Consider the following 24,735-nt stretch of genomic DNA (forward strand, 5'->3'; position numbering starts at 1 on the left):
ACTTCTAACTATTCTAATTAGAGTTCCCTCATGGTTACACCCCCTGATCCAGAAACGGTCACAGTGCTGGATGAATTCGCTCGGACACAGAGCACATACTGCAGTCCCCGAACCAACAAAAGACTCCTGTGGTGACCTGTCAGCGCTGACAGTGAGACAGAGGATCTGGGTCAGCTTATACACACTCAGGAGGATTTCACAAACTGCGACAAAGAGCGTACTGTAACTACAGGTACAAGAGGGGGATGACAGATTTGGAGCACTCGTTCATCGCCTACATTTGCTCTTTACAAAGCTGGATGCATTTTAAGTGATTGCCTGACACACATATTACTATTTTTATTGCTTTGAAAAATTCTGCTCATCAAGCCTGCATTACAGTAAAAAACGGTAATATTGTGAAATATTATTAAAATTTCAAATGTGGTTTGCCATTTTAAGATACTTTAAAGCATAATTTATTGTTGTGATGCAAAGCTGAATGTTAATCAGCCATCGTTAGTGTCACACGATCCTTCAGAAATCATTCTAATATGCTGATTAATTATTGTTGGAAACAGTTGTGCTGTTAATATATATATTTTTTTAGAACTGGTGATACTTAAAAAAAAAAAGAACTGCATTTATTTAAAATAGAAATCTTTTGTAATCTTTTTTGTCTTTTATTGAAAGAAATGAAAACTTTTATTCAGTAACGATGTGTTAAACTGATAATAAGTTATATTAAATATTTGTATTGTACTTTTTATTCATCAACGAATCCTGAAAAAAAATTTCACAGGTTCCAAAAAAACATAAAGCAGCACAACAGTTTCCAACATTTATAATAACTGAGTATCAAATCATCATACCAGAATGATTTCTGAAGGATCATGTGACACTGAAGTATACTGAAAATTCAGCTTTGATCACAGGAATAAATTACATTTTAAAATATATTCATTAGAAAATAATTCACAAAATGACATCCTATTTTTGATCAAATAAATGCAGCCTTGGTGAGCATAAGTGACTTCTATAAAATCTGCTAACATTATTCCTCATAAAAAAGTTCTTTACATATCACAGGCACACTTCAGGATCTAGGCCCCATCTACAATAAAATGATACCAACATTAATTATTATATGTGTGCATGACTGTGTCAGATCTAACCTTCTTCCTCCTTGCTTTCCACTGGGACACTCCATGCGATGAGGTTTCGGGCAGCCCGGCCTTCCTCTGCCACGATCTTCCTCACCTTGTCATGGCTGTTGGACCGCTGAAAAGAAGCCTGTAGCAAGGAGAAAAACATGTGTTACTGGGGGGGAAACTTGCTCTTTTCATGCGTGTCCCACAAATAGAAATAGTGCTCTTTGCAACTGGCAAGAATGAGCTTATTCCGTCCAAGTTAAGGACATTTTATCATTGTAATCAATACCAATAATTCACACCTTCTTTCTTGTCACCTTAAATGATCACCACTGGCAAATCCCATAAGCACAAGTGATGTCAAGATTAATGGTTATTCAACATCATGTCAACAGCACCAGTAGGAAGACAAACAGCGAATGAATCTTCAACTGGAAATGTGTTCGGTCTTTGAAAGCCATTGCCTACTTGTCCACATTCAAAAAGTGAATGGGGCCACTTCATAAATGTTAAAATACTCATCGTTTTTAAAGTATAGCCAGAGGGCGTAAACAATGTGTGTTAAAGTCCCCCTGCAGTCAATAATTGTATCCCTTAAAACTCATCTTTGATCACCAAAATAACAGATTTAAAGTGTTTTCCCTTGAAAAATGCCTTAAAATAGCTTGAATGTAACTCTACACCCTTGACTCATTTAGAATACATGGTTCTATGAATATGTAAATTAGCCCCGCCTCCACTCACTCACACCAGCTCAGAGATCCACTCGTTGACGACCACACATTGATCTGATTGGTTACAAGGTAGTTTGTGACGTCAGAAATACCAGCGATTTAAAACCTGTCTTTGGGTCACTGCAGTTTTAAAGGGGTCATATGACGGCTCTAAAAAGAACATTATTTTGTGTATTTGGTTTAATGCAATGTGTTTAAGCGGTTTTAGGTTAAAAAAAAAAGTCATTATTTTACACATACTGTACATTATTGTTGCTCCTCTAAGCCCCGCCTTTCTGAAATGCCTCGATTTTTACAAAGCTCATCGTTCTGAAAAGCGCGGTGTGCTCTGATTGGCCAGTGATCCATTGCATTGTGATTGGCCCAAATTCCTTAAGTGTGTGATGGAAATGTCCCGCCCCTTACCATATTTGAAACATCAGCTCCCAAAGCAATAATGACAGGTGAAGATGTCGGTATTTCCTTTTCAAAGCGAGCCCGAATCTGATCCGGAAAATGCAGATGTCCAAACTGATCGATCAACTTTGCCAGCGTGACTGGACCAGATCGTATCAGATTAGGTTTTATTTCATTGGGGACATAATTACTGATTATAATGACTTATACTGTGTTTTTACGCGTTGCGCTACAGGTGCGAGAACACTATGTAAACATAAAACCATGTCCGCCGGCGCCGGCGGCAACAATAATACAGCGAGAATAAAAGTTACGCCTTCTTTCTTTGCATTTACATTTGAAACTCTGCCCACACACACTGACGTAGATTTGAGGAGGTGTGTTTGAACGAAGCGTTTTAGGAAGGCGTGGCTGAGCCTCAACTTTTTTTATAAAGAATATCTCTTTAGGTCTGACACTTTGAGCTTTGTAACTCTGCAGATCTTATACTTGCACAAACAGCTACATAACACACTAAAGAAAAAGGAAAACAAGAAATATCATCAAATTTTAAGGAGAAAATACACACCAATGGACTTGAATGAATTTACACATGGTTTGTCTTAAACATATTAAAAACACCACAGACATAAACAATATTAAAAGCTCTACGCTGAGTAAATCACTCACGTATGCAACTAAATTTTGTGGTAGGAAATTAAACAATGTCTCTAATTATAGATATAAACTCATAATTGAGAGAAAAAAAAGTTTATATCTCGCAACTACTTTTCTCATAACTCGCAATTGCGAATTTATTTCTCACAATTCTGAGGAAAAAATACTTTTTCAGTTTCCCGGTGTTCGTTCAGCTCTTCAGTTGAAACAGTAATAATATTAATTTCAGATGTTTCTTTTTCAAAAACAATGCATTATTAATAAAAAAATTTTTTTTATTTAAATCAACAATACGGTTTAATTAAAATCATATCATTATGGTCCGTGCGTTAAAGAATTCCATTTGATTTATCCATGGCATATGCATTTTGATTCTTTATATGCAAGTAATGTTGTCCAATGACTTGTTTGCATTATTATTATTTTTTTTTTTTGTAGGGCAACAGATTTTTTCATTTAGTTTTGATAAAGTAAGATTGCCATAGGAGTGTAAAACGTATACCTGTTCAAATAGGCTACCGTACTATACATGTTTGATTTATGTTGAAGTGCTTGGGAAATGGCTTTTAATGGTGAGACTTTAGTTTTTGTAATCAGACTCTCAAAAATTCTATAAAAATGTGGATTTAGGTTTATCGACCAATATATCGGCCTTCAAATATAAAGAATTATCGGTTATCGGTATCAGCCAAAATGTTCATATAGGTTTTTCAAGAGATCATAAAGAGCTGATTCAGGTGTGTTTGATTAGGGTTAGAGCTGAACTCTAACTCTTAATTAAATGTTGGACTTTAAAACCAGTGCTTTAGGGTACGTTTACACGACATCAATATGCTTAAAACAAGGAAACAGAGTTTTCCGCGCACATTGTCAAAACGATCCCCATTCACGAAAACGACTAAAAACGTTGTATTCTGCAGCCAGGCCATTAGATGGCGATGAAACGCTATAGACTGAACACGTAAAACGCATGTGCATGACGTCATCACCTTTAGAGGTTCGCGTTTTTGTTGTTTGAAACCCGTTTTCAAAAGTTAGTGTTTTCAGGCACCCAAAACGCCATAGTCGTGTAATGAAAGGCCAAAACGCATAAAAAGTTTTACGTTTTTAATTGAAAACAGTGTCGTGTAAACCAGTGGTTCCCAATTCCAGTCCTCGTGACCCACTGCTCTGCACATTTTGTAGGTCTCTCTTATCTGACACACTCAGTTCAGTTCATGGAGTCTCTCCTAATGAGTTGATGATCTGGTTCAGGTGTGTTAAATAAGGGAGACATACAAAATGTGCAGAGCAGTGGGTCACGAGGACTGGAATTGGGAATCACTGGTGTAAACGGCCCCAAAATCGTATCACTCCCTTCAGAACATTAAATTTAGCTGCTCTGGATAGTGAGCAACACAGGATTGATACATTATTTTAATAAAACAAACAATTTGCATATAGCTAATTACGTAGTTGTTCGTTGTCCATATGCCAGTCATACTCCATCACAGAGGAATATTTCATAAGGCTCACTGGTTTTTGCACATGCATAAACAGCATACTGTCCTCCCCTGCTACCATCTCATGTCCTCAGGGTTAAAATACACAACTGACCTACTTAACCAATGACTACAGCCTTCATCACACAGCTTTACTCTCTAGAGGTCTGAAAATAAGGATGAATGAGGATGAAACGGACAAAAATATTGCATTTAAAAAAAAAGGCAAGTAAATTAACTTGTAGTCTGTCAGCAACTTGTCTGTTTGATTGGTAAATATTTACACTGGGTTTCCCAGCTGACTGGCAACAGAAGGCCCGAGTTTACATTTGTCGTGCATCTCGGAGGAGGCGGCGGGGGAATCTGGTATCCGATTTGGCATTCGTTGGTACAAAATAACCAAGGTAAAAGTGAGAAGGGGGTCTCTGATCTCAGGTCAGTGCTCCATGCATACGTGAGATGAATCGAGCTAATCACCTAATCACCAGCAGGCCCCTTGACACCCGAGGTTATTAGGGTTAGATCTAACCGAGCACCTCAGAACTGCAAAACAAGGACGTCCAGCAAAGAACTGCTCTCAGGACACATAACAGCACGCTGAGAGCTGCAAGCCCCTGCAAGGATAGAGTTTCAAGTGCGTCTAAATGCAGAAGCATGTTCGAGGGACACAGAAAGAACGATGGGAAAGAGGACAGAAGGTACGTACAGAGTAGAAGCAGAGTCTGTAAGCAGGTTCCTCATCCGTTCCCGGCCCTGACATGCTACCGAATTTGCTCATGGCAACCTGTTCACCCCCCTTAACCAGGATCTCTGCTGCACGAACGGCCTGACATCGTCATTTGACATCCGGACCAAAAATAGCGTGGTTGAGCATGGCTCCGGTATGGACTCGGGTAGATGCCTCTGTCAATCAGCAGGACAGACTCCTTCTTCTGGCAATCGGGACAGTCTTTCTTTGAACCTGCAACGTCTCGACTGCACAGCGACTCTACTGTGTTGCTGTTTTAGTTGTGGTGTGTTCACCCTCCACAGCTTGCAGAGCTCCTCTCTCTCTCTCTGTGCAGTCATGTGCACATGGCAGGCCGCCCACTCGTCCAGCATGTGCTGGAGGCGGCAGGGCTGTGTGTGTGTCAGTGATGTGTGTGTGTGTCAACGCGTGTGCGTTAGACGCAGCAGACTCAGCGTCCGATTGGAGCTTGGCGGTGCGTAACTCACACAGGGGTTATAGATGTAAATAGAGATGCACCCACGAGATGTGGGACAGACACAGCCGCGAGGAAGACGGCGGTTTGAGGACCACACTGAAGATTCACGTCGGTATGTATTAATACTCACATTTCTCTATACTAATTAAATAAATGATTTGGTTACACTATTTTAAAGTGTCATTGTTACAGTGTAATTATACATTTAGGTACTGAGTAATATTAAGCAATTACTGAACATGTACTTACTGGAGAGGGTTAGGTAATGTATAATTACCTATTATTACTGTGGTAAGTACATGTAACAAGGACACTAAAATAAAGTGTTACCAATTATTTATATATACATGTTTAGACAGATGAAGGCATGTATGTTTTTTAAAGATTTGTATTACAAATTTTTAAGTCATATATGCATTAAAGCTTTGAATAAATAAACCGCTCTGCCTTTGAGCTGGACATTAAATGAGTAATATGAAGGACACAGTTGCTTTATAAAAAAATAAACGTAGGTAGTTTGCTCTCAAACATTAAACATGCTACATTTTGCATTGTTATTTACTAGCGGTTCAAATTACTCACGCTTCGGCTTTTATCACGGTTCAAGGGTTACCGTTTCGGTACGGTTCGGTAAGTGCTATTTTCAGGGGAAAAAAGGACTACTGTCAAATAAAAACAAAGAAAATAAAAACACATAATCAAACTGCAAGCAACAGCACAAATAAATACAATAGAGCAAAGATACAAATAAAATAGTGCTTTTCAGGTTTTTCCATGTATCTAACAGTAGTTTTCAGGTACAAAAATGTAATTAAGTAACCTTAACTGTATAAATTAAATAAAGATGAATCATTATTAAAGTTACAAAGCTATCCAGTCAAGAGCAGTGAGTGATTTCCTTGTCTTTTGTTGTTTGATTAACATTAAAAACAGACAGCAGGAATATGAGGCTGCTGTCACTTTAAGACATAATGCACGGATGGTACTGGTACACAAGTTGACTCTCTCGATTGTTTACGTTCACTTAAGACATAACCTACTATGTTTGCTATAGGATACTTGCCAAGACGGGTATGTTGACATACAAGACTTGAAAGAGAACTCAATATTTGCATGCTGCCAGAGGCTTCGGATGAGTGCACACACAAATCTTTTCAAAGCGTGCGTGAGTTCTTGAGCTTGAATGTTTAATTGGCAAGGCTTAAATTACTTTAGTTTAAACACAGATAGCAACGTGTGCTGTTTCGGTCTCACCTGCGCTCGCGCGCTATCAACACCTGGGTGATGACAGCGTAAATGACTAGTCATATTAGAGCATACGACACTCCTATTGAACAAAGTTTTTAAAAAGTGACTTTTGTCCATGTTTTTTATTTATTTATCATCACTGTTGTACAGTATTGTATGGAAGCTTGTTTCCGCCACAAAATAAAACATTTTTAAAGATAATTGCGACTTTTTAGCTCAGAATTGCGAGATATAAAGTCAGAATTGCGTGAAATAAAGTCGCAATTGCGTGTTATAAAGGCAGAATTGCGTGATATAAAGTCAGAATTGCGTGAAATAAAGTCAGAATTGCGTGTTATAAAGTCAGAATTGCGTGTTATAAAGTCAGAATTGCGAGATATAAACTCACAATTGCGTGTTATAAAGTCAGAATTGCGAGATATAAAGTCAGAATTGCGTGAAATAGTCAGAATTGCGTGTTATAAAGTCAGAATTGCGTGTTATAAAGTCAGAATTGCGTGAAATAAAGTCGCAATTGCGTGTTATAAAGTCAGAATTGCGAGATATAAAGTCAGAATTGCGTCTTATAAAGTCAGAATTCTGACTTTTTTTTCTCACAATTGCGACTTTATATCTCGCAATTCTGACTTTATATCACGCAATTGCGAGATATAACGATCGATATAAATATCACGCAAAAAAACTTCTTTTTTTTACCTCAGAATTGTTTATATCTCACAATTCTGAATATAACACTATATGACTTTATTTATCAGAATTGCGACTTTATATCTCGCAATTACGACTTTATTTCTCAGAATTGCGACTTTATTTCTCACAATTCTGACTTAATATATCGCAATTGTGAGAAAAAAAAGTCAGAATTGTGAGATAAAAAGTCGCAATTATTATTATTTATTTATTATTCATTGGCGGAAACAAGCTTTGAGACGCAAGAATGCATATTCATCGACAGAAACAAACATTAGCCGAACTCTGTCTGTTTCATGCTTTGTTATTTTCAATAAACCATATTATAGATGCGTCATCAAATTTAAGATGAACCGTGGTGCAAGTGTGCGCTGGAACACTCAAATATAAAATTCTATAGCTTCTAAGCTTCTACATGTGTGTGAAAGGACAAATGTCAAATTCATGTCTACTACCACTCTGACACAGTCCATCTCTATCTAAATAAGCAAAAACAGACAAACCGGATCCACAGAAAATATAAACCTTAACTCTTTCCCTCTACATTCAAATTTTGTAAAAAAAAATGATAAATCAATGAATTCAACAAACTGCTGCCTGAGCTCAAGTTCTGTCTCAGTCTTATGGTCATGTATTTATTGTATTTTGTTATGCAACTTTATAATAAGCAGAATAAAATACAACCAGGTGGTCATATATTACAAGATAAACACAGACAGGTAGATCAGGTCTTCATCCTGAAGGGTGTTCCTGGAGCCGCTGCGCTCTCTTTGTTTTCACACAAGGAAACCATTTAAACTCGAAGCCATTTTTTATGTCTTTGTGTTTACTTATTTGTAAAGTAGCCATGCAATTGAAATCAGTCAGTCGGTCATTATGACAAAAAAGAAAAAAATATCCCTTATGTTATGTTGCATTACCTCATCACGTACTGTTGTGCTAATATGCTAATGTGATGTTCCATTGTACTACTGTACGCAATGCTATATTGTTAGGATGATGTTATGTTGCGTGGTTTTACTGTTATCATGTTATTGTAATGTTATGGGAATGTTATTTTGCGATATTTTTACGGTTATGTGTTATGACATGTTATGTTGAGTTGAATTACTGTTATGTTGTCATGTTATTGTAATAATGTTATGCTCTGTTATGTTAATGTTATATTGTGTTACTGTTATCTATTGTTATGTCCTATGTTGTGTGGTGTAACTGTTGTTATGTAAATGCTATGTTGCGTTGTATTACAGTTGAACTGCTATGTTGTCATGATATTGTAATGTTATGCATTTATGTTAATGTTACATTGCATTGTATTACTGTTATGCACTGTTCTGCTGTCATGTTGCGTTGTTAATGATACATTGTAATGTCACGTAAATGGTATGTTGCATTAGTTATGTTGTCATGTAAATGTTGTGTTACTGCTATGTGGTCATGCTATTGTCATGTTAATATAATGTTATGTTGTGCTACTGTCATGTCAATGTTATGTTGTCATGTAAATGTTGTTGCATTGTGCTACTGTTATGTCATGTCATGTAAATGTTATGTTGCATTGTATTATGGTTATGTAGACATGTTATTGTCATATTAATATAATGTTATGTTGTGCTACTATTATGCTATGTTGTGCTACTGTTATGTTATGTCATGTAAATGTTGTGTTGCATTGTATTACCGTCTTGTAGTCATTATAGTCATGTTAGGTACTTTTATGTCAATGTTATGTTGCGTTGTGTTACTGTTATGGTTGCGTTTGTGTTGTGTATCTGGGAAACACTGATTTTAAAATCCATAACGGGTCTGAAAACAGCCAAGCCAAGAATAACTACACAATCACATATCACAAGCCACACGAGTAACGTTAGAGTACCTACCCAGACAACATATTTGACTAAAACACCGTACAGTTCTTTAATCCTATAAAACAAATATGACTTGAATGACAGAAGTCGTCAAAATTTCACAACAGTTTTGTTTTGTAGCAACTATGCTATTTTGATGGGAAAGTATTGTTACCATAGTAACTGACATAACTGACAGCTGCCTACCCAGACAGCAGTTTGTGCTTCACATGCGCGTTCACCGCGTCCAGACTGCACTTATGTTGTCTATGTAGGCAGCAGGTCAGTGTGTTTTGAGCCAGCCGTTGTTTGTTACCTTCAGGGCGATGTTGATGGGCGTATTCCTGCCTTTCCCTCCTCCATGAGATGATCCAGAGCTGTTACTGGCCGACCTGTCTCTGCCGTCCCCGCTCTGAGCCGCTCTCATCCCGAACCGGTGCTGCTGAGCCGCGCCGCGCCGGCGCCCATCGTGCCGGCCGTCCTTCGACATGAGCCCGCGGTCAAACGAGCGACTTTCAGCGGACAAGAACTTCGCAAACAGAGGGCGAGAAATCAAACAGGCCTCCTCTTCTTTTACACTGAACGCTCTCGGGTCATGTGGAGCGCGAGAGGGAATGTGACGCCGCCCGCTGGACTGGAGGACCGCACTGCGCGCGCAGACCTTCAGCGGTAACCAACAGAGTTCCCGTCAAAACACAACATGGTTAACTTAACGTTACTAGTTATTAGAAGTAGCTGTAGATGATTATATTATAAATATATAATACATGATTTGAGATGATTGATATTATTTTTCCAAAAATGTTTTTTTAGTGCTGTCAAATCGATTAATCTCTATTAAGCAAGTTTTTGTTTAATATAAAGGTTTATAATAATAATAATAATAATAATAAATGTATATATAGAAGTTTTTGTTAAATATAATATAAATATATATATATAAATCGATTTGACAGCACTATTTTTTAACATAATATCAAAGAATAGATGTGTATACTAACTCAGAAGTTATTGTGCAATGTAAAACAATATTCAGTGCATGAAGTAAAATGTAGGTGAAAATAACATAATATTACAAGGTGGCGAGAGATTGCAAATAACTATAAAAATGTTTTTTTTTTGTTTTTTTATAATGTAAATAGACTTAATTATATTGGAAAATATATAAAAGCAATGATTTTAACACTGTGCACATGGTCAACAAATGATTTATTATAATGATTTAAGATTTAAATAGGCAAAATATGTATTTTAGGCCCAAAATTATCAAATATGTAATTTATTAAATAAATAATTATATGTATATATACAATAAATGAAAATAATAATGTATGTATTTAATAAAATGATTATACTTTTTGATTTTATAACTTTAAATTATAAAAAAAAAATTACTTTTGATATTGGGATAAAGGGTGTTCCCCCTAAGTCCTATTTGTAGATTATGATTTTAATTTCCAATCAAATACATGCTAAGAAAGTGTGCGGTTTTTGAGTTATTACAAGAACTGAATTTATTCGACAGAAACCGTTAACAGTAAAAATGAAACCTTCTATTGTGCAAAAACAGCAAATTTAATGTTTCAGTCTTGAACTTCTCAGCATGCTGTTTTCAGTGACTAACCGCCGTTCTTGTTTTTAATAGTCAGCTACATTAAACCAAAGTCCAGGACCCAATAAGGGATTCAGTTTCACTGACACTATATAAAAAAATACCATTCCAGGAAAAACACATACAATATGATGATATACATAATCTGAAAAGATTTAAAGAATGTTTTCTTGTTGCTCCATGTGCGCTGCAAAAGCTGCACTGAAATACATTCATTGCATTTACATCTATCTTTAACAAAGGCCTTTTCATTCACAAAACATTTGCAACCAAACACACAACCATTCCATCAAAAAGACTCATTTCATCCATTGCAATCACAAAAAAAAAAAAAAAAAAAAAATCTAGTTATCTGATCCATTGACAGTAAGTTAATACTCCCGAAACAGAAGCTGCCATTTTGTGAGAAAATATTCATCTAAATTGACAAGAGCTGCCAGAGACTGTAGGCTAAAATTATTACCAATTCTATTAAAAACCTTGCTATTAAACTTCAAATTTCTCAGCGGTGTCATATTTCCTCCTGAACAGTAAAAAGCATGAGCTTTAACTAGGGATGCACAATACATCGGCCACCATATCGGTATCGACCAGATAAAACATTTTTGGCCAATATCTTAAAGCTGATAAATAATGGATTATTTCCTTCAACACTTCAGATGGCTCTCAAAAATATCATCAATTTAGTTTTAGGTTTATCAGCCAGCAAATCAGTTGAAATATAAAGAATTATCGGTATCGGCCAAAAATGTAATATCGGTGCATCCCTAGCTCTAACTATGATGATAAGCTTAAAGTCATAACTGACAAGTAAAAATAACAAAAATCAAGGCCACATGTGAAACTTTCATCCAAACGACAAAGAAAAACCAATTCGAATTGTACTGGTACATAAAAATCATGTATTAATGTCCATGGAAATAAAAACCATTGGGGTGGGTGGGGGGTAACACTGAATGAAACGGAAGGTCTACCCTTCAGAGGTAGGTAGAGCTGTACATGATAATTCCTAAAACAAAGCAGGATTGCAGGAGAAAAAGAAAAACCCAGGGAATATTGCAGATATGCAGTGATTAAGCGAGTTCATGTGCTGGTGCTACAATTACCGGACATTTCTGAAAGAGACAAAGCATTATTATTATTTTTTTTCCACAGAAAAGCAATTTAAAGCACATACAGTATTTTACATTTCATCTATACTTGTATATAAAAACAAACTAAGAACAAAAAAAAAAAAGTTAAATTCCTCGAATTAGGACTGACATGAATAAATGGTAGTAAGCGGTCAGTAACTGGAAACCACAAGACAGCGAATCGAGTCGAGATTTACAAATGAGCAATGATGCGTTTCCATATGCCCCACGCGGGATGTCACCGGATTTTGGATTACACTTCACCAGAAAGCTAGAGCGAAACGGATAGGCCATTAAATACACATCAAATCTAGAGTAAAAAAAAAAAATAATTAAGAAAAAGCCAGCTCGTCTATGAAGAAACACCTTGAACTAAAAAGGAATGCATAATGGATTAAAACCAAAGGGCAAGTTGTGTTTTACAAACTTGACAGGAAAAAATATATATGTACAAATGTTATATATACATATACACACATAGTTGAATGTATATATTCATGTTCTATAGATTTATATTCAACCGTTCATTCTCGTTGAAGTAAGCCAGTGGCCTGGTAGGGCAGAGGGTCCCTTAGAGCACCAAAATGAGTGACGCAAGTCCACTTCTGCACAGCGCTTTACGTTAAAGTCCGAATCAGGCATAGACTCCACTCAGCAGAGCAGGACGACCAATCAGAAATCATCTTCTCGTCCATAAATGAGAGTGTGTGTATAGAAAACATATGTATACATCTTAAAACATTAGTCCGGAGCCCCCCCCCCCCCTCCCTTCCTCCCGCCCCACATTAAAAAAAAAACACCAATGTAGGCAAGTCTGTAGTTGAAATCCTTATGGCAAAGAGTTTGTGGCAAATTCTCCTTTGCCCGCGGTGTAAATCCCCCCACTGCTTAAAAACAGTCTGGTTGGCAAGAAATGTTCGTTTTCTTGGACGTTCAGTCTGGGGGTAGAAGGTCATGCAGGCGAAATCTCTCTCTTATGTATGGCCGAACGTCCTCATTCTGGAATAAAAACACACACAAAAAAAGTCAACGAAAACACAGTTGTGCACATTTCGATTAGCTGTTCCTTCATCTCTGTTGTCCACCGGAGAGCTGACGCGCTCAACATAAGTGTCTGTGATTGGCTACAATGTTCAACGCTTCAAAAACATGTTATGAATCGACGTCTTTGACGCTCTTCACCGAGCTTACACAGATACACACGGGAGCGTTTGAAAAGCTGATCTCTAATATATCCACTGACAGACGCCTGCTTTCTAACGCTCACGTGTGTACAATTATTTTGAACTTAAGTGTGTGACACCTGAACCCAAAACATGCAGGAATTAATCGGACGCAGATCATGGCTAATCGTGGTGTTACAGACGACGGCCAGTTTCTCAATATTGCTTTTGTAAAAATGCTTTAGTAAATATAGAAAAGTTGACTGTTCATAATAAGTGAAAAAAAATTAAGTTTGTGAAAAAACCCTGGTACTATCTAAAAGAAAAAGAAAAAAAAGAATTATGAATGTGCATATTTTGAGGTATTAATGATTAACGCTTATTATTATTTCTACTAAAATTAAATAAATTAAATTGTAAATAAATCTTATTAAAATAAATGTATGTGTATTTTTAAAAAAGTACATTAAATTTGAATTTAAAACAATTATTAAAACCCATAACATCATCTTCACACTAAGATATTATGTTTATGTAATGTAATATGTATTTTTAATATGTATGTTTATGTAATGTAATGTAATATGTAATATTACTAAGATATTATAATGTAGAATATAAAAAGTACATTTCATTTTTTTTTATTTAAAACAACAATTAAAACCAAATCACATAATGAAGGTATATTCTTAAAGGAATAGCGGAGGATTTTTTACTTCCGGGTGGATCACCTATACTATTGGTCCTCCTAATTGTCAATCATTCTGGTGAATCAATCAAACTTATTCAAAAAGTGGAGAGGGCGGGTCTTATCTAAAATTCAGAAAGATCCTCCGCTATACCTTTAACACTAAAAAAATTCTAATGTTTGGTATTCAATTTTTATAGCAATTATTCTGTAAATCGGCTTAGAAAAAGTTTAGTTAACCCCTTCCCCATCACCCCCAATTTTGGCAAGTGCTGCATACATGAAATGCCCAAAATAAAAAGGTTACTGCTCATAAGTAATTCTGAATAGAAACATAACACACATACATTTAGAAAGCCAACACTTGAGAGTTTATAGTTCAAGACTCAAAATTAACCAGACTGTTATTAATATTGAGATATATAAGCTCAAACATATTTTGAACTAAAATAATCTGGGATCACCAGTGAGTAATAAAAAATAAAAAAAATAAAAAAAAGTTTGTGAAAAAAGCCCTGGTATTATCCAATTATCTAAAAGACTGTTTTATGAAAAGGGCATAGTTAAAATATTAATAATAAATCATTATTACTTAGAATTAAATCGCAAAGAATAAATGTCAAATAAAAATATACATTTACTTTTTATTGAAAACAACAATAATTAAAACCCATCACATCAGATTTTATATTAGAGCAATAGTTTTGTAAATAGCTATAGCAATTTTTTAAAAAGCAAAATCAAAAAGCCCTGGTATTATCTAAAAATGTTTAAAAAACAGTATTACAAAAGTGTGTAATTTGAGTTACTGCAACAATTTTATTATCATTATACCATTATTCTTAATTAGAAATCTCATTTAAAATCAAATTTAAATCAACAGTAAAATGTACACGTAATATTTATATAAAACAATATATGTATTTTTCTTACATTTATGTCTTTACTCATTAAACTAAGATAGGAGAAAATATTAAATAGGAGAAAACAAACCCTACAATACCATCATCAACAAAAAGCAGCACACAAAAGACAAGACGCACATACCAGTTCTACCAGCTTCTCCAAAAACGGCACCAGCTTTAGGAGCTCATTGTCATTCTTGTCCACAAACCAACTCTCAATGGGGATCCCATTGGAAAGCTGCAATGAGAGAAGCACATCCTGAGCTTTACATACTAATAACTCAGCGCAGACCGCATCAATGAAGGTGAAACCCGAGGCGGCTTCACGAACCTGGTAGGCAAAAGCCTGAGGAGAGTTGTCTATGATCACCGTCTTGGAGAGATCCCTCCCGAGGATGTTGAGATCTTTGATGTAGTTGCCTTGGACGCATACGCAGTGCTCGCGAAACAATCTGTGCCTGAGATACGAGCGGAAAAGAGCTTAATGCTCACTTTCAAACATCATTCAATGTGAGAATTCAGACACATTTGTTCCCATCAAATGCAATTTAATGCATTTAAACTTCACTTTATAGATTTATTTGGAAAGAGCACCTGCTTGAGACAAGACACAAAAACTATTTCAAGATACTGACCTAACCAACTGTTTTTTAGGATCCAGGATGTTCAGCAGCTTGTCAGCATAAACCTTCTTGGAAGCAGTGAAGAGAATAATCTGCAGATAATTCAAGGTTATGGCATTAACGCCAGTCAGAGGTGAAAACGGTAGACCACATCATTGACGGGATATTCATTAGGGTTTGAGAAGACCAACGACTAGGGATGCGCAATTTTCAGCTACCAATTTTTTTTTGTCCGAAATGGTTTTGAAGGTTCGCACAACGTGGATAAACAGTTTAACATGTCGGTTTAATGTTACGCATGTTATGAAATAAACTACTTTTGTTTTCTGAAAATCTTTAATTTCGGCATTTAGGGAAAAAATTACGAAATCAATAAAAAAAAAGTGAATAGCACTATGCAAAATTATGATTTTTAAATGGTTTTAATATATCGTGCAGTCATTGAAAACGGTCCGATAATGCGGTTCATGGATGCAGCACTTCCGGTATTTAATCGACACGGGGAAATTGCTAGAGGAATTGAGTACTCGGGGAATCGTGACAGCCCTAATATAAATAATAAAATATCACAGTTTCCACAATAAATCAAACCAGTTCAGCAGATTTGTGTGCATATATATCAAATATTAGGCACTTTTCATGTGCTGTTATTTTTTGTTAGCTAATAATTACTCGCATATTTAATATGTATCTTTAAACACTGGGTTTGAGCCTTTATTGCTTTAATAAACGAATGGGACACACATGTGTATGTGCTGATTGCTGGGATTTTGCACATGACCTCAATGTTATAAAATGTTTATTCAAAGATTTCATAAATCAGGTCAACTCCATTATGGAATTGAAAACAAAAACAAAATAATAATAAAAACACCTCTTACCTCATAAATCTGAGACATGCGTTCCAGGAATTCTCTAAAGAATGGCCGTAACCGGACGTACACCTTTAGGAGTGAGAAAGCAAATCACTCTAACAGGGCTATGTGCAAAGCAGTACACAGCTTGTGAAAAATGTGAACTATTGATTGTTTGAGATGCTTGTTCTGTACCTGGTAAATGACGTCTTGGAAAAGCACAGGGAAGGTCAAAGCTGCATCCTCCAATTCATTGAGGCTGCAGTGGACCAACGTCTCATCCTGGAATAAAACCACAGTGACGGCTTAATCCTCGCATCAAAAACAGCTCGCATCAAACAACCAAGATCAGAGTTGAACGCCGACGTACCAGATCCAGGACGAGGGAGAACTCAGGCGTGCTCCTGGTTTTCAGAGGGAGCGCGGGCTTACGGGTGAGCTGCTCTTCGGTCAGGGGTGGCACGTGTTTGATAAAGAAATACCTGGAAGAGACAGACAAGTTAGCACACAAGCATGTGTCGATATTCAAGTTATTCAGATTTAGAGCGTGTTGAAATTAGGCTCACGGGTCAAAAACTTCCCAGTCCTCTTCATAAGTCCCTTCTGGAGGAGGTGAGGGCGGGACATCCGGGTAATTGCTGTTGCATCCTACGGCTAACCAAGAGAGAAAATGTGAGGATGGTCATCTTCAGGCAAGCGGTCCAGCTGGAGAACATGCCAGACACTCACCAGTTAGCGGAGGCATGTCAGCCTCTGTGACGATCTCTCCTTCCTCTACCGGTGTGTCTACGAGAGGCGGCGGTCGAGGGTTTAGCGCGGGGTCAAAGGTCAGGTCTCGGCCGTCGGTGGTAGTGCTGGTCGGGGTTTCCTCGAGCTGCTCCATTTCGAGCTGCTTCACGATCTCCTCAGCTTCCACCGCCTGACCCGGGGAATCAGAACCCGTTGTAGCTGGAGGATGAGGACGGCTCAGTTTAACAGTGTGATGAAATCAGGAAAAACTGCTGCAATTTCATCGGTAAATGGTAAATGTTTCAGTTTGCAGCAGGTGTGACTGGTCTCAGACAGCAGCGAAGATTCTCAATTCTGCCCAATTGCTTTAGCTCAGAAATGATGCACTTTGAATTTTAGTTCTACATTATGGGTGTGTTCACACTTGTAGTTTCGGTTCGCTTGGTTCAGACCAAAAAAATTTATTTAGTCCTGGTCCACTTATGGTTCAAATCGCCATTTTAACACCGAACCTAAAGGCATAGGGATGTGTTCACAACCCGATTGATTGGCTTTTATTTTTTGCAACAGAACTTACTAAACATCCAAACCAATGCTGCGTGCTGGGATAAATGCGCTCGTTGTATGTGCGTAGCCTACATGTGATAGTATTTTGACCAGATGAAAACTCATTAAGAGATTATAAAGTGTGTAAAGGAGTCAAAACAGCGGCAGGAATCCCTCCGTCACACACACACACACACAAAGATCTGCTGCGAGGAGACGCAGGTCTGATGCCTGTACCGAACTGTGACGGGCAACATCGCGACTATGATGAGAAAAAACAGGTATGCCTGAGCATTCTGTCCTTTTTAGGGTCGTAGACCCAATATAATGAAATATAACTATAACCGTTCCCAACGGAGGAAACGTGACTAATGTCTAATTCGATATTTGGCTATTGGTTAGTATTTTATGGTTACACTTTATTTTAAGGTGACAGTTACATTGTACTCATAAGTACTGAGTAATATCAATTAACTACATGTACTTACTGTAGAGTTATGCTTAGGGTTTGGTTTAGGGTTAGTTACTTGTAATTGTGCATGCATAATTTACTGTTATCACTATAGTAAGTACACCCCCTAAACAAAGTTTTCCAAGTATTGTGTGCTGTTGAATTGTACACAAAAAAGGCCAGTTCAAACCAAGAATGATAATGATAACTATACTATAAAAGCATCAACAGCAATGCACAATAATGTTGTTTATTACTGCAGTTTTGTCGTCTGCCCGAACTTTCTGCCAAAAAGTGGATTCTTGTTAATACTGTGTGTATTTTAAATAGTTATTTTTAAAGAGCCTGTCACAAGATGGACTTCAAATTGGAAGTTATCCCAAAACTGATACTTTTTTTTGAAGCATTTATTTTAGGAATTCAGTTTAATGCTTTGAGAACAGTCTTAAGGAAAAGAAAGAAGAAATGTTAAAAATAAAAAGAATAAAATAAAAAAAAATCAGAATTTTACTCTAAATATTTCATCAATCTGGCCCCAGAAATATGTATAAATAAATTAAATATGGTCAACACTGATTTTATGTTTCATGCTTCATATTTATTCTCACACATTGTTGTATATCAAAAGGTGACTAACCATGTCACTTAGGCACATGCATTTAATCAGCTGACAAGTGCGATCACAGGCCCTTACCGTTTTTGTTGGCGGGTGAGAAGAAGCTAAAAACAGGAGAGAAGATGGTTCCCAGGAGGGTGGTGCGGGGGGGACTGCTCGGGGTTTCTGCCTGCACCTCCAGCTTCCCGTTGGGCTTCACGGGTATACTCTGACCTGTCATAGTATCTGAGCAGAAGAAAACGAGAAACATTCAACACCACTAGATCGCTGACAGCCTGCATAACCGTTCACAACAAAGGTCATTTACATACAGCACTCTTAAAAGAAGAGTGGCCCGTTTATCTGTGAGTGTCAGCACTCCTACCTCCATTGACAGGGCCTTTCCTGCGGGCTCTGGGGTTTGCTCTGCTGGGCAGGTTCCCACCGGTCGGAGTGGATGTGATCAGATTACTGTCCGAATCACAGTCTACGCGGCTTCTCTTAGCAGGAGGGCACTGCTCCACCTGACATTAAGAAATACAGCTCAAATCAAACCCGCAGACTCCACAGAATCATCTCAAAAACCACTTTCAAAATCCTAACCTTGACAGCGTTGCCTCTGATGAACCGTTTGATGGTGGAAAAAATGCCCGTGTCTCGTTTCTGCATCTTGCCGTCTTCGGAGGGCAAAGCGTGTTCCACCTCGGAGAGCTTCCTCTTGGTCTTGGCGGTCCGGGCGGACGGGGTGGCGCTCCGCTGCTGAGATGCCTTGCGCACTCTCAGCCTCATTGTCCCAAAAGTCACATGTAAGACTGGAAAAGACAAAACCAGTTCATCGACTGTGAAAAAGGTGCAGGGCAGCACCGGGTATATTTGCATAAATTTCATTAATAACATTGAATGCGAGATATTCAGGCTGTTGGGAAATTCCATTCCGGAAATCAGTCATGGCAACTCAAGGAAAACAATCGGATCTCTTCCCTGCTGCCGTTGACAAGAAAGCTCTCCACAGCACTCTACCCCAGTCTTTAAGAGTGCCACAAAAAGGGGGGGAAACCATCACCCAATCCATGGGGATTTATGTCAGCGCAAACTATTGAAGACTGTAATGGGTTAAACCGGGGGACACCTGGTTGCAGACCTTCACGCTCTTGCGTGTGGGATTTGAGAACAGAAACTTGGAACAGATATTTACGTAGGCGTCCAGTGATCGAATCCGTCTCAGTTGTGCTGTGACTCTTCTCCACTATCCTATCAATATGACAATATTGCTGTGCAATTATGATTTTGCATTTCATTTAATCAATAATTATTAGACAAATGACTTAGCCTAATATTTAAAGGAAATGGGAATTTTAAAGGACAATTAAGCCATGTGTATGTGTCTAGATCAGGTAGGGATGCACCGTAAGGCTGTCAAAGTAAATTCAAATTTAAAATAAAAATACATAAAATTAAAAATAGTGCATTCAAATTTTAGGTGTGCGTCAGTGGCGAACAACAACTTAGCCTATCCAGCTGAACCCACTTGTGCGGAGATGACCTCGGTTGCATCAAAACCGTGATGCCGTTCACACAGAATGCATTTTCTGCGCTGCTTTTCCATTGTTTTCTATGTAAAGCGCTAGATTGACACCTTTGACCATTGCACTCGCGTCTTGCAAGGCAGAGCTGCATGTTTAGAAAGCCATGTAAAGTTAAAAGTTGTTCAACTTTTTTTTAAAAATATGTCTCGAAAGTCAAGAAGTTGTGGGGGATCCATTCCACTGCATGTTTTTATATGCAAAATGTACCATGTGTGATCAGCGCTTCGGCTCTTTGTATTGAACTCTGCATAAATATACAACAATGCTGTTTTATTCATAATTGTTTATGCAATTTACTAAATGTTATTTGATTAATAAACATGATGCACTTTTTTTTTTACAGACAGTCATGTTATTTTGTTGATTGAAATAAGAGACCAAGTAACAAATATCAGTATCAGCCAATTGTTGTCTGTAAAAATCGGTATAACATCGACCAAAAAATTCCTATCTGTGCATCCTTAAGATGATTACCAGTAAACTGAAGCACTTTACTACAGCGTTAATTAAATAATCCATTATTTATCGGATTTAATAAATAGGCTTAAATCTCTTATCTCGAGCCGACAGCCATAGCATCATTTTTTTTACATGTATATCAGCCAATATTGTGGCCAATATAGCATGCATCCCTAAGGGTTTCCCCAAAGGAGGGTCGAGAGCTGATCGGAGTTCTTGAAGGAACCGCTGGGGTTTCTTAGTTAATAATTAATAGTTAAATAGTTAATATAGCGATAATATATACTCTTTGCTTCTATACTCTTTGGTTCTATAAAGCTACTGATACATACGATAAACCAGAAAGAATTAATTTATCACTGATATGGATTAAGAAAATAGCATGATTACAAAGTCTAACATCAGCCTTTTTTGAACTGTCATTATTAAATGTATTATAATTTTACAATAACTCGAATTAATATGAAATAATGTTATTTTCTAAATACTGTATGTACATTAAAACAAAACCTAAACAATGATGTACATTAAAAATGAATCAGGTTTTTTTAATTTTTTTTTATCTATTTCCCTGACATTCCCCGCTTCTGATTTGCAGACACACTGAGGGGGCGGGGCACTACGTAAACAACGACAAACGAAAAGGCCAATCATTTCGCAAGAACGCGAGTATTTTGCATATGTCTCCTAATGCTTGTCACAACAGTAGTAAACCTTAAAATGTACGTTTTTATTATTTTTTTATGTGCTCAAGATTTCTCATAAACAGCTCTGCGATATAACCAACTTGTTTAACTTACAGCTCTTATCCTTAACATTTTCTACACTTTTTAGCTACGGTCATGCACATTGATAGCCAGTATCGGAACTATAAATAAATGTCCACCTCTCTAGACAATCGTGCTGTCTTGACAGTGCAATACTACAATTGGAAGCGACAGATGTATTAGTGTTACCAATTTTTGTGTTTTATGCATTTACATTTTTAGCGCTTTTACTGCGTGATTTAGTCTTTATTTATATCATTTAAGCCCCTTTCACACAGAGATTCCGGAAAATACACGGATAAAGTGACCCGGGATTTGACCCGGGTTCATTTGATTTTGGTTCATTCACACTGCCAGTGATTTTCCGGAATCAGAGAGCGCGTTCACACACAACCCGTGTATGTCCCGGAAAGACACGTGACATCGATGTGACTTGTAATGTCTCAGCAGCGTCTTCAGTTTGCTTATGAGCTGCGATTTCTCTCTCGAGAAACCACGCTTGTGCATTTATTTCTCTGATTCGATCATAAAATTGCGCATTTCGTACCGTTTCACAGCTGGCGAACGATCCCGGCTTCAGCGTCATCACTACGACACGGCATTATTACGGCTTTTGTTCACACAGCGCGCGTCCCGGGACTGAACACGGCAATGTTACTAGGTCCCCAACCCGGCATCGATCCCGGCATTAAACCCGGGTCGTGTTTGCGTTCACACAGAAGGCGTTCCGGCAATTTGCCGGCAATTTCCCGGGTTCAATGCGCTGTGTGAAAGGGGCTTAGTAATAAATATCACAAGAATGCAGTTTTTCTCCAAATATCAGCTTGATAACAAATGTGATATTGATTTTATACAAGTTTAATAAACAAGAAGTTAATATTAAGTGACTTATTTTAGACACCATATTGCCTGTTTTTCCTCTATTTCGCCAACGAAAATAGTTCAAAACAAAGCCACACACGGCGGTGTTTCCTTACTGAGTGAATCAGGTTTTTGAACGAATCAGTTGACTAGGGTAGATTAAGATAGTCAAATGCTTCTTTCCTTGAGTGAATCAGCCGTTTGAATGAATGGTTGAATCTCAATGATTCGCTCATTAACAGTGACTTGCTGCCACCTACTGGCGGATTCAATTTCACATTTAAAGTTTCATTACTTGTTTTAAATATCAATATTGTAAAGATGAATTTTGTTGATACTGATTTCATTTGATTGGTAACAGCCCAATTGTGTCTTATTTTTATAATAGAATTTGACTAAATTTATGAAATTGACACAAAAGATGATGCATGCAGATAATTAGGTTTAAAAAATGGCTTTATAAAAGGTATAAATGCCCATATTAGGTACAAATCTATTGAAACATATTGGAAAAAATTATTTCTGTCACTGCTGTGAACTGACCACCACACGGAGTATGAAGAACGTCAAAACTTTAGGAGTCGGCTGTCCACGACAGTCCTAAACCTGCCAAAGTACCAACACAAACACACTCAAGCAAAATATCGTATAATAATCGTTATCGAGAAAATAGAGATATAATTTGTCAATATCACACACCCCTATTGTCAAGTAATTTTATTTTACAGTTTAATTGTAGTTTACAACAGTAGGCTAATATATTTGTCTTCATCTTTGTAATTTAAGCTAAAACATAATATAATTATTAATAATAATAACTAAAAAGTTGAGTTCACTTTAAAGTCCAGCTACAAAGTCAAAATAAAATCAGATTAAATATTTTATCTATTTACATCCACGTCATGTGACCGAAATCAGAAAACCGTGAATGTACAAAATGTGTTGTTAAATTATTAAAATAGATTAACTTAAAATCTCAGGGGGAAAATATTATACCAAAAAAGAAAAAAAATGTCCAAAAGCACCAGTTTATGGCTCTCTTTGTAAACTTTCTAGTAAAAAAAAAAAAAAAAAAAAAAAAAAAACAAGTGACATTGAAACAAAGGATTATATTATTATATTATTAGAATATCATAAAAAAATATATATATGTAGTGCTCTAATACATCCAGGATTCATAAAAAATATTTTCTATATTTTAAATATTTAGAACGAGCTATTAAATCACAGCATCTTAAATATTTAATCAGATTAAAAAAAAGTGTGTTGGTGAGAATTTACACCATACTGGTGTGTGTGTGTGTGTGTGCGTGCATAGAAACACAGGTTCTACTATATTCTACAGTCATACTGATGCGAAATAAATGTAGAAATCGTTTTTTATGATTTTGAGTGTTCGAATAACCATTGGTATGTGCCGTGGAAACAAACTAGTGGAAGTCTTCAGAATCAGATGTGCTGAAGTGGGCGGGGGTGAATCATGTCTCCTTCTCCGCTTGTTGAATCTAAACAAATGTAGCTTGCCATTAGCCTGCCGGTTATGTCTAACACATTTACGTGATGTAAATCTGTTTACATTTATGAGCCAACGCAATACACCACTAAAAATATTAGCTACTTGAGTATTTTTTGTCAGTTCGCGCCTCCAGGCTGCATTATTAAACAAAAAATGGTCGCGCACAAGTTAGCAAGCAGCCAAGCGGTTTTAACATCAAAGAAAAAAAAAAGAAAAAAAATTCGCCAACAACAGTCGCCCGTAAAACAGCACCACAGATTTCAAGCTACCCACGTAATTTTTCCCCGTCTCAAAAACCCATTTTATTTTGATGGTAATATTTGAGCACGAGGGTGTTTTGACGACTAGCGCTACCAGATGACTTGTTGGCTGTCTCGCGACACCCGCGCTCTGCGTCTCGTTGCTCGCGCTCGAGCCTTTTTCACACTGTAAACACGCACGGAGAAAGAGACGTTTTTATTGATCCTATGACGTTATATTTATCAATTAGTATGAATAGAAATGCCGTGTAAAACATTAGCACTGCTCCGTCTTCATCTGCATGAAGAACATATTCTCACATAAGGAGGGGGCGAGTCGTGAAGACGCGAGATTTCAAAGCACTGCGACCGTGGCGTAGGGTTAAATATTTATTTTTGCCTGTACGTGATCAAAATATGTTCGGTAAAACACTTACATGCCAGGGGTCGCGACGACACGATCCAGAGATGGTTGTGGATCTGGCCACGGCGGCTAAAGCGGCCCGCGCGAGTGTCTGTCGGTCGCTTCTCTGGCCGAGAGTGAGTCACTGAGCGACAGATAGATCTGATACAGCTGCTCGGGACGCCATTTCCCGCCTCCTCTCAGAGGGATTCTTGCG

General features: G+C 37.3%; 2 protein-coding genes across 3 annotated transcripts in view; both read right to left on the reverse strand.

The window, feature by feature from the left end:
- scaper (S-phase cyclin A-associated protein in the ER) overlaps positions 1-10,044 on the reverse strand; it is a 107,215-nt gene extending 97,171 nt beyond the window's left edge. Inside the window, exons 1-2 of one of the 2 annotated variants that reach the window (XM_084397156.1) lie at positions 9,705-10,044; positions 1,155-1,272 (exon numbers count right to left, since the gene is read on the reverse strand). In XM_084397156.1, coding sequence (XP_084253282.1) covers positions 1,155-1,272; positions 9,705-9,878 — 292 coding nt within the window. In that variant the 5' untranslated portion in view covers positions 9,879-10,044. The remainder of the gene's footprint in view (positions 1-1,154; positions 1,273-9,704) is intronic. The other variant, XM_084397155.1, reaches the window with a different exon arrangement.
- Positions 10,045-10,874: 830 nt separating this feature from the next.
- ctdspl2a (CTD (carboxy-terminal domain, RNA polymerase II, polypeptide A) small phosphatase like 2a) lies at positions 10,875-24,718 on the reverse strand. Its single transcript, XM_084397377.1, has 13 exons — positions 24,553-24,718; positions 19,291-19,499; positions 19,073-19,211; positions 18,787-18,933; positions 17,096-17,314; positions 16,933-17,020; positions 16,737-16,848; positions 16,562-16,648; positions 16,394-16,456; positions 15,525-15,604; positions 15,221-15,347; positions 15,032-15,127; positions 10,875-13,132 (listed from the first exon to the last, which is right to left on the reverse strand). The coding sequence occupies exons 2-13, from the start codon at positions 19,474-19,476 to the stop codon at positions 13,067-13,069; spliced, it is 1,410 nt and encodes a 469-aa protein (XP_084253503.1). The 5' UTR covers positions 19,477-19,499; positions 24,553-24,718; the 3' UTR covers positions 10,875-13,066.
- Between the last annotated feature and the right edge of the window lie 17 nt (positions 24,719-24,735).

Source organism: Rutilus rutilus (assembly GCF_951802725.1).
Source record: "Rutilus rutilus genome assembly, chromosome: 23".
NCBI lineage: Eukaryota > Metazoa > Chordata > Actinopteri > Cypriniformes > Leuciscidae > Rutilus > Rutilus rutilus.

Excerpts from the sequence above, each read along its gene's own strand:
- ctdspl2a (XM_084397377.1), bottom strand. The coding sequence starts at position 19,476 with ATGAGGCTGAGAGTGCGCAAGGCATCTCAGCAGCGGAGCGCCACCCCG. Across the intron at positions 17,021-17,095 it reads TGACATGCCTCCGCTAACTG|CCGTAGGATGCAACAGCAAT; the intron begins GTGAGTGTCTGG and ends TCTCTTGGTTAG. Across the intron at positions 15,348-15,524 it reads CCTAAAAAACAGTTGGTTAG|GCACAGATTGTTTCGCGAGC; the intron begins GTCAGTATCTTG and ends CTCGTATCTCAG.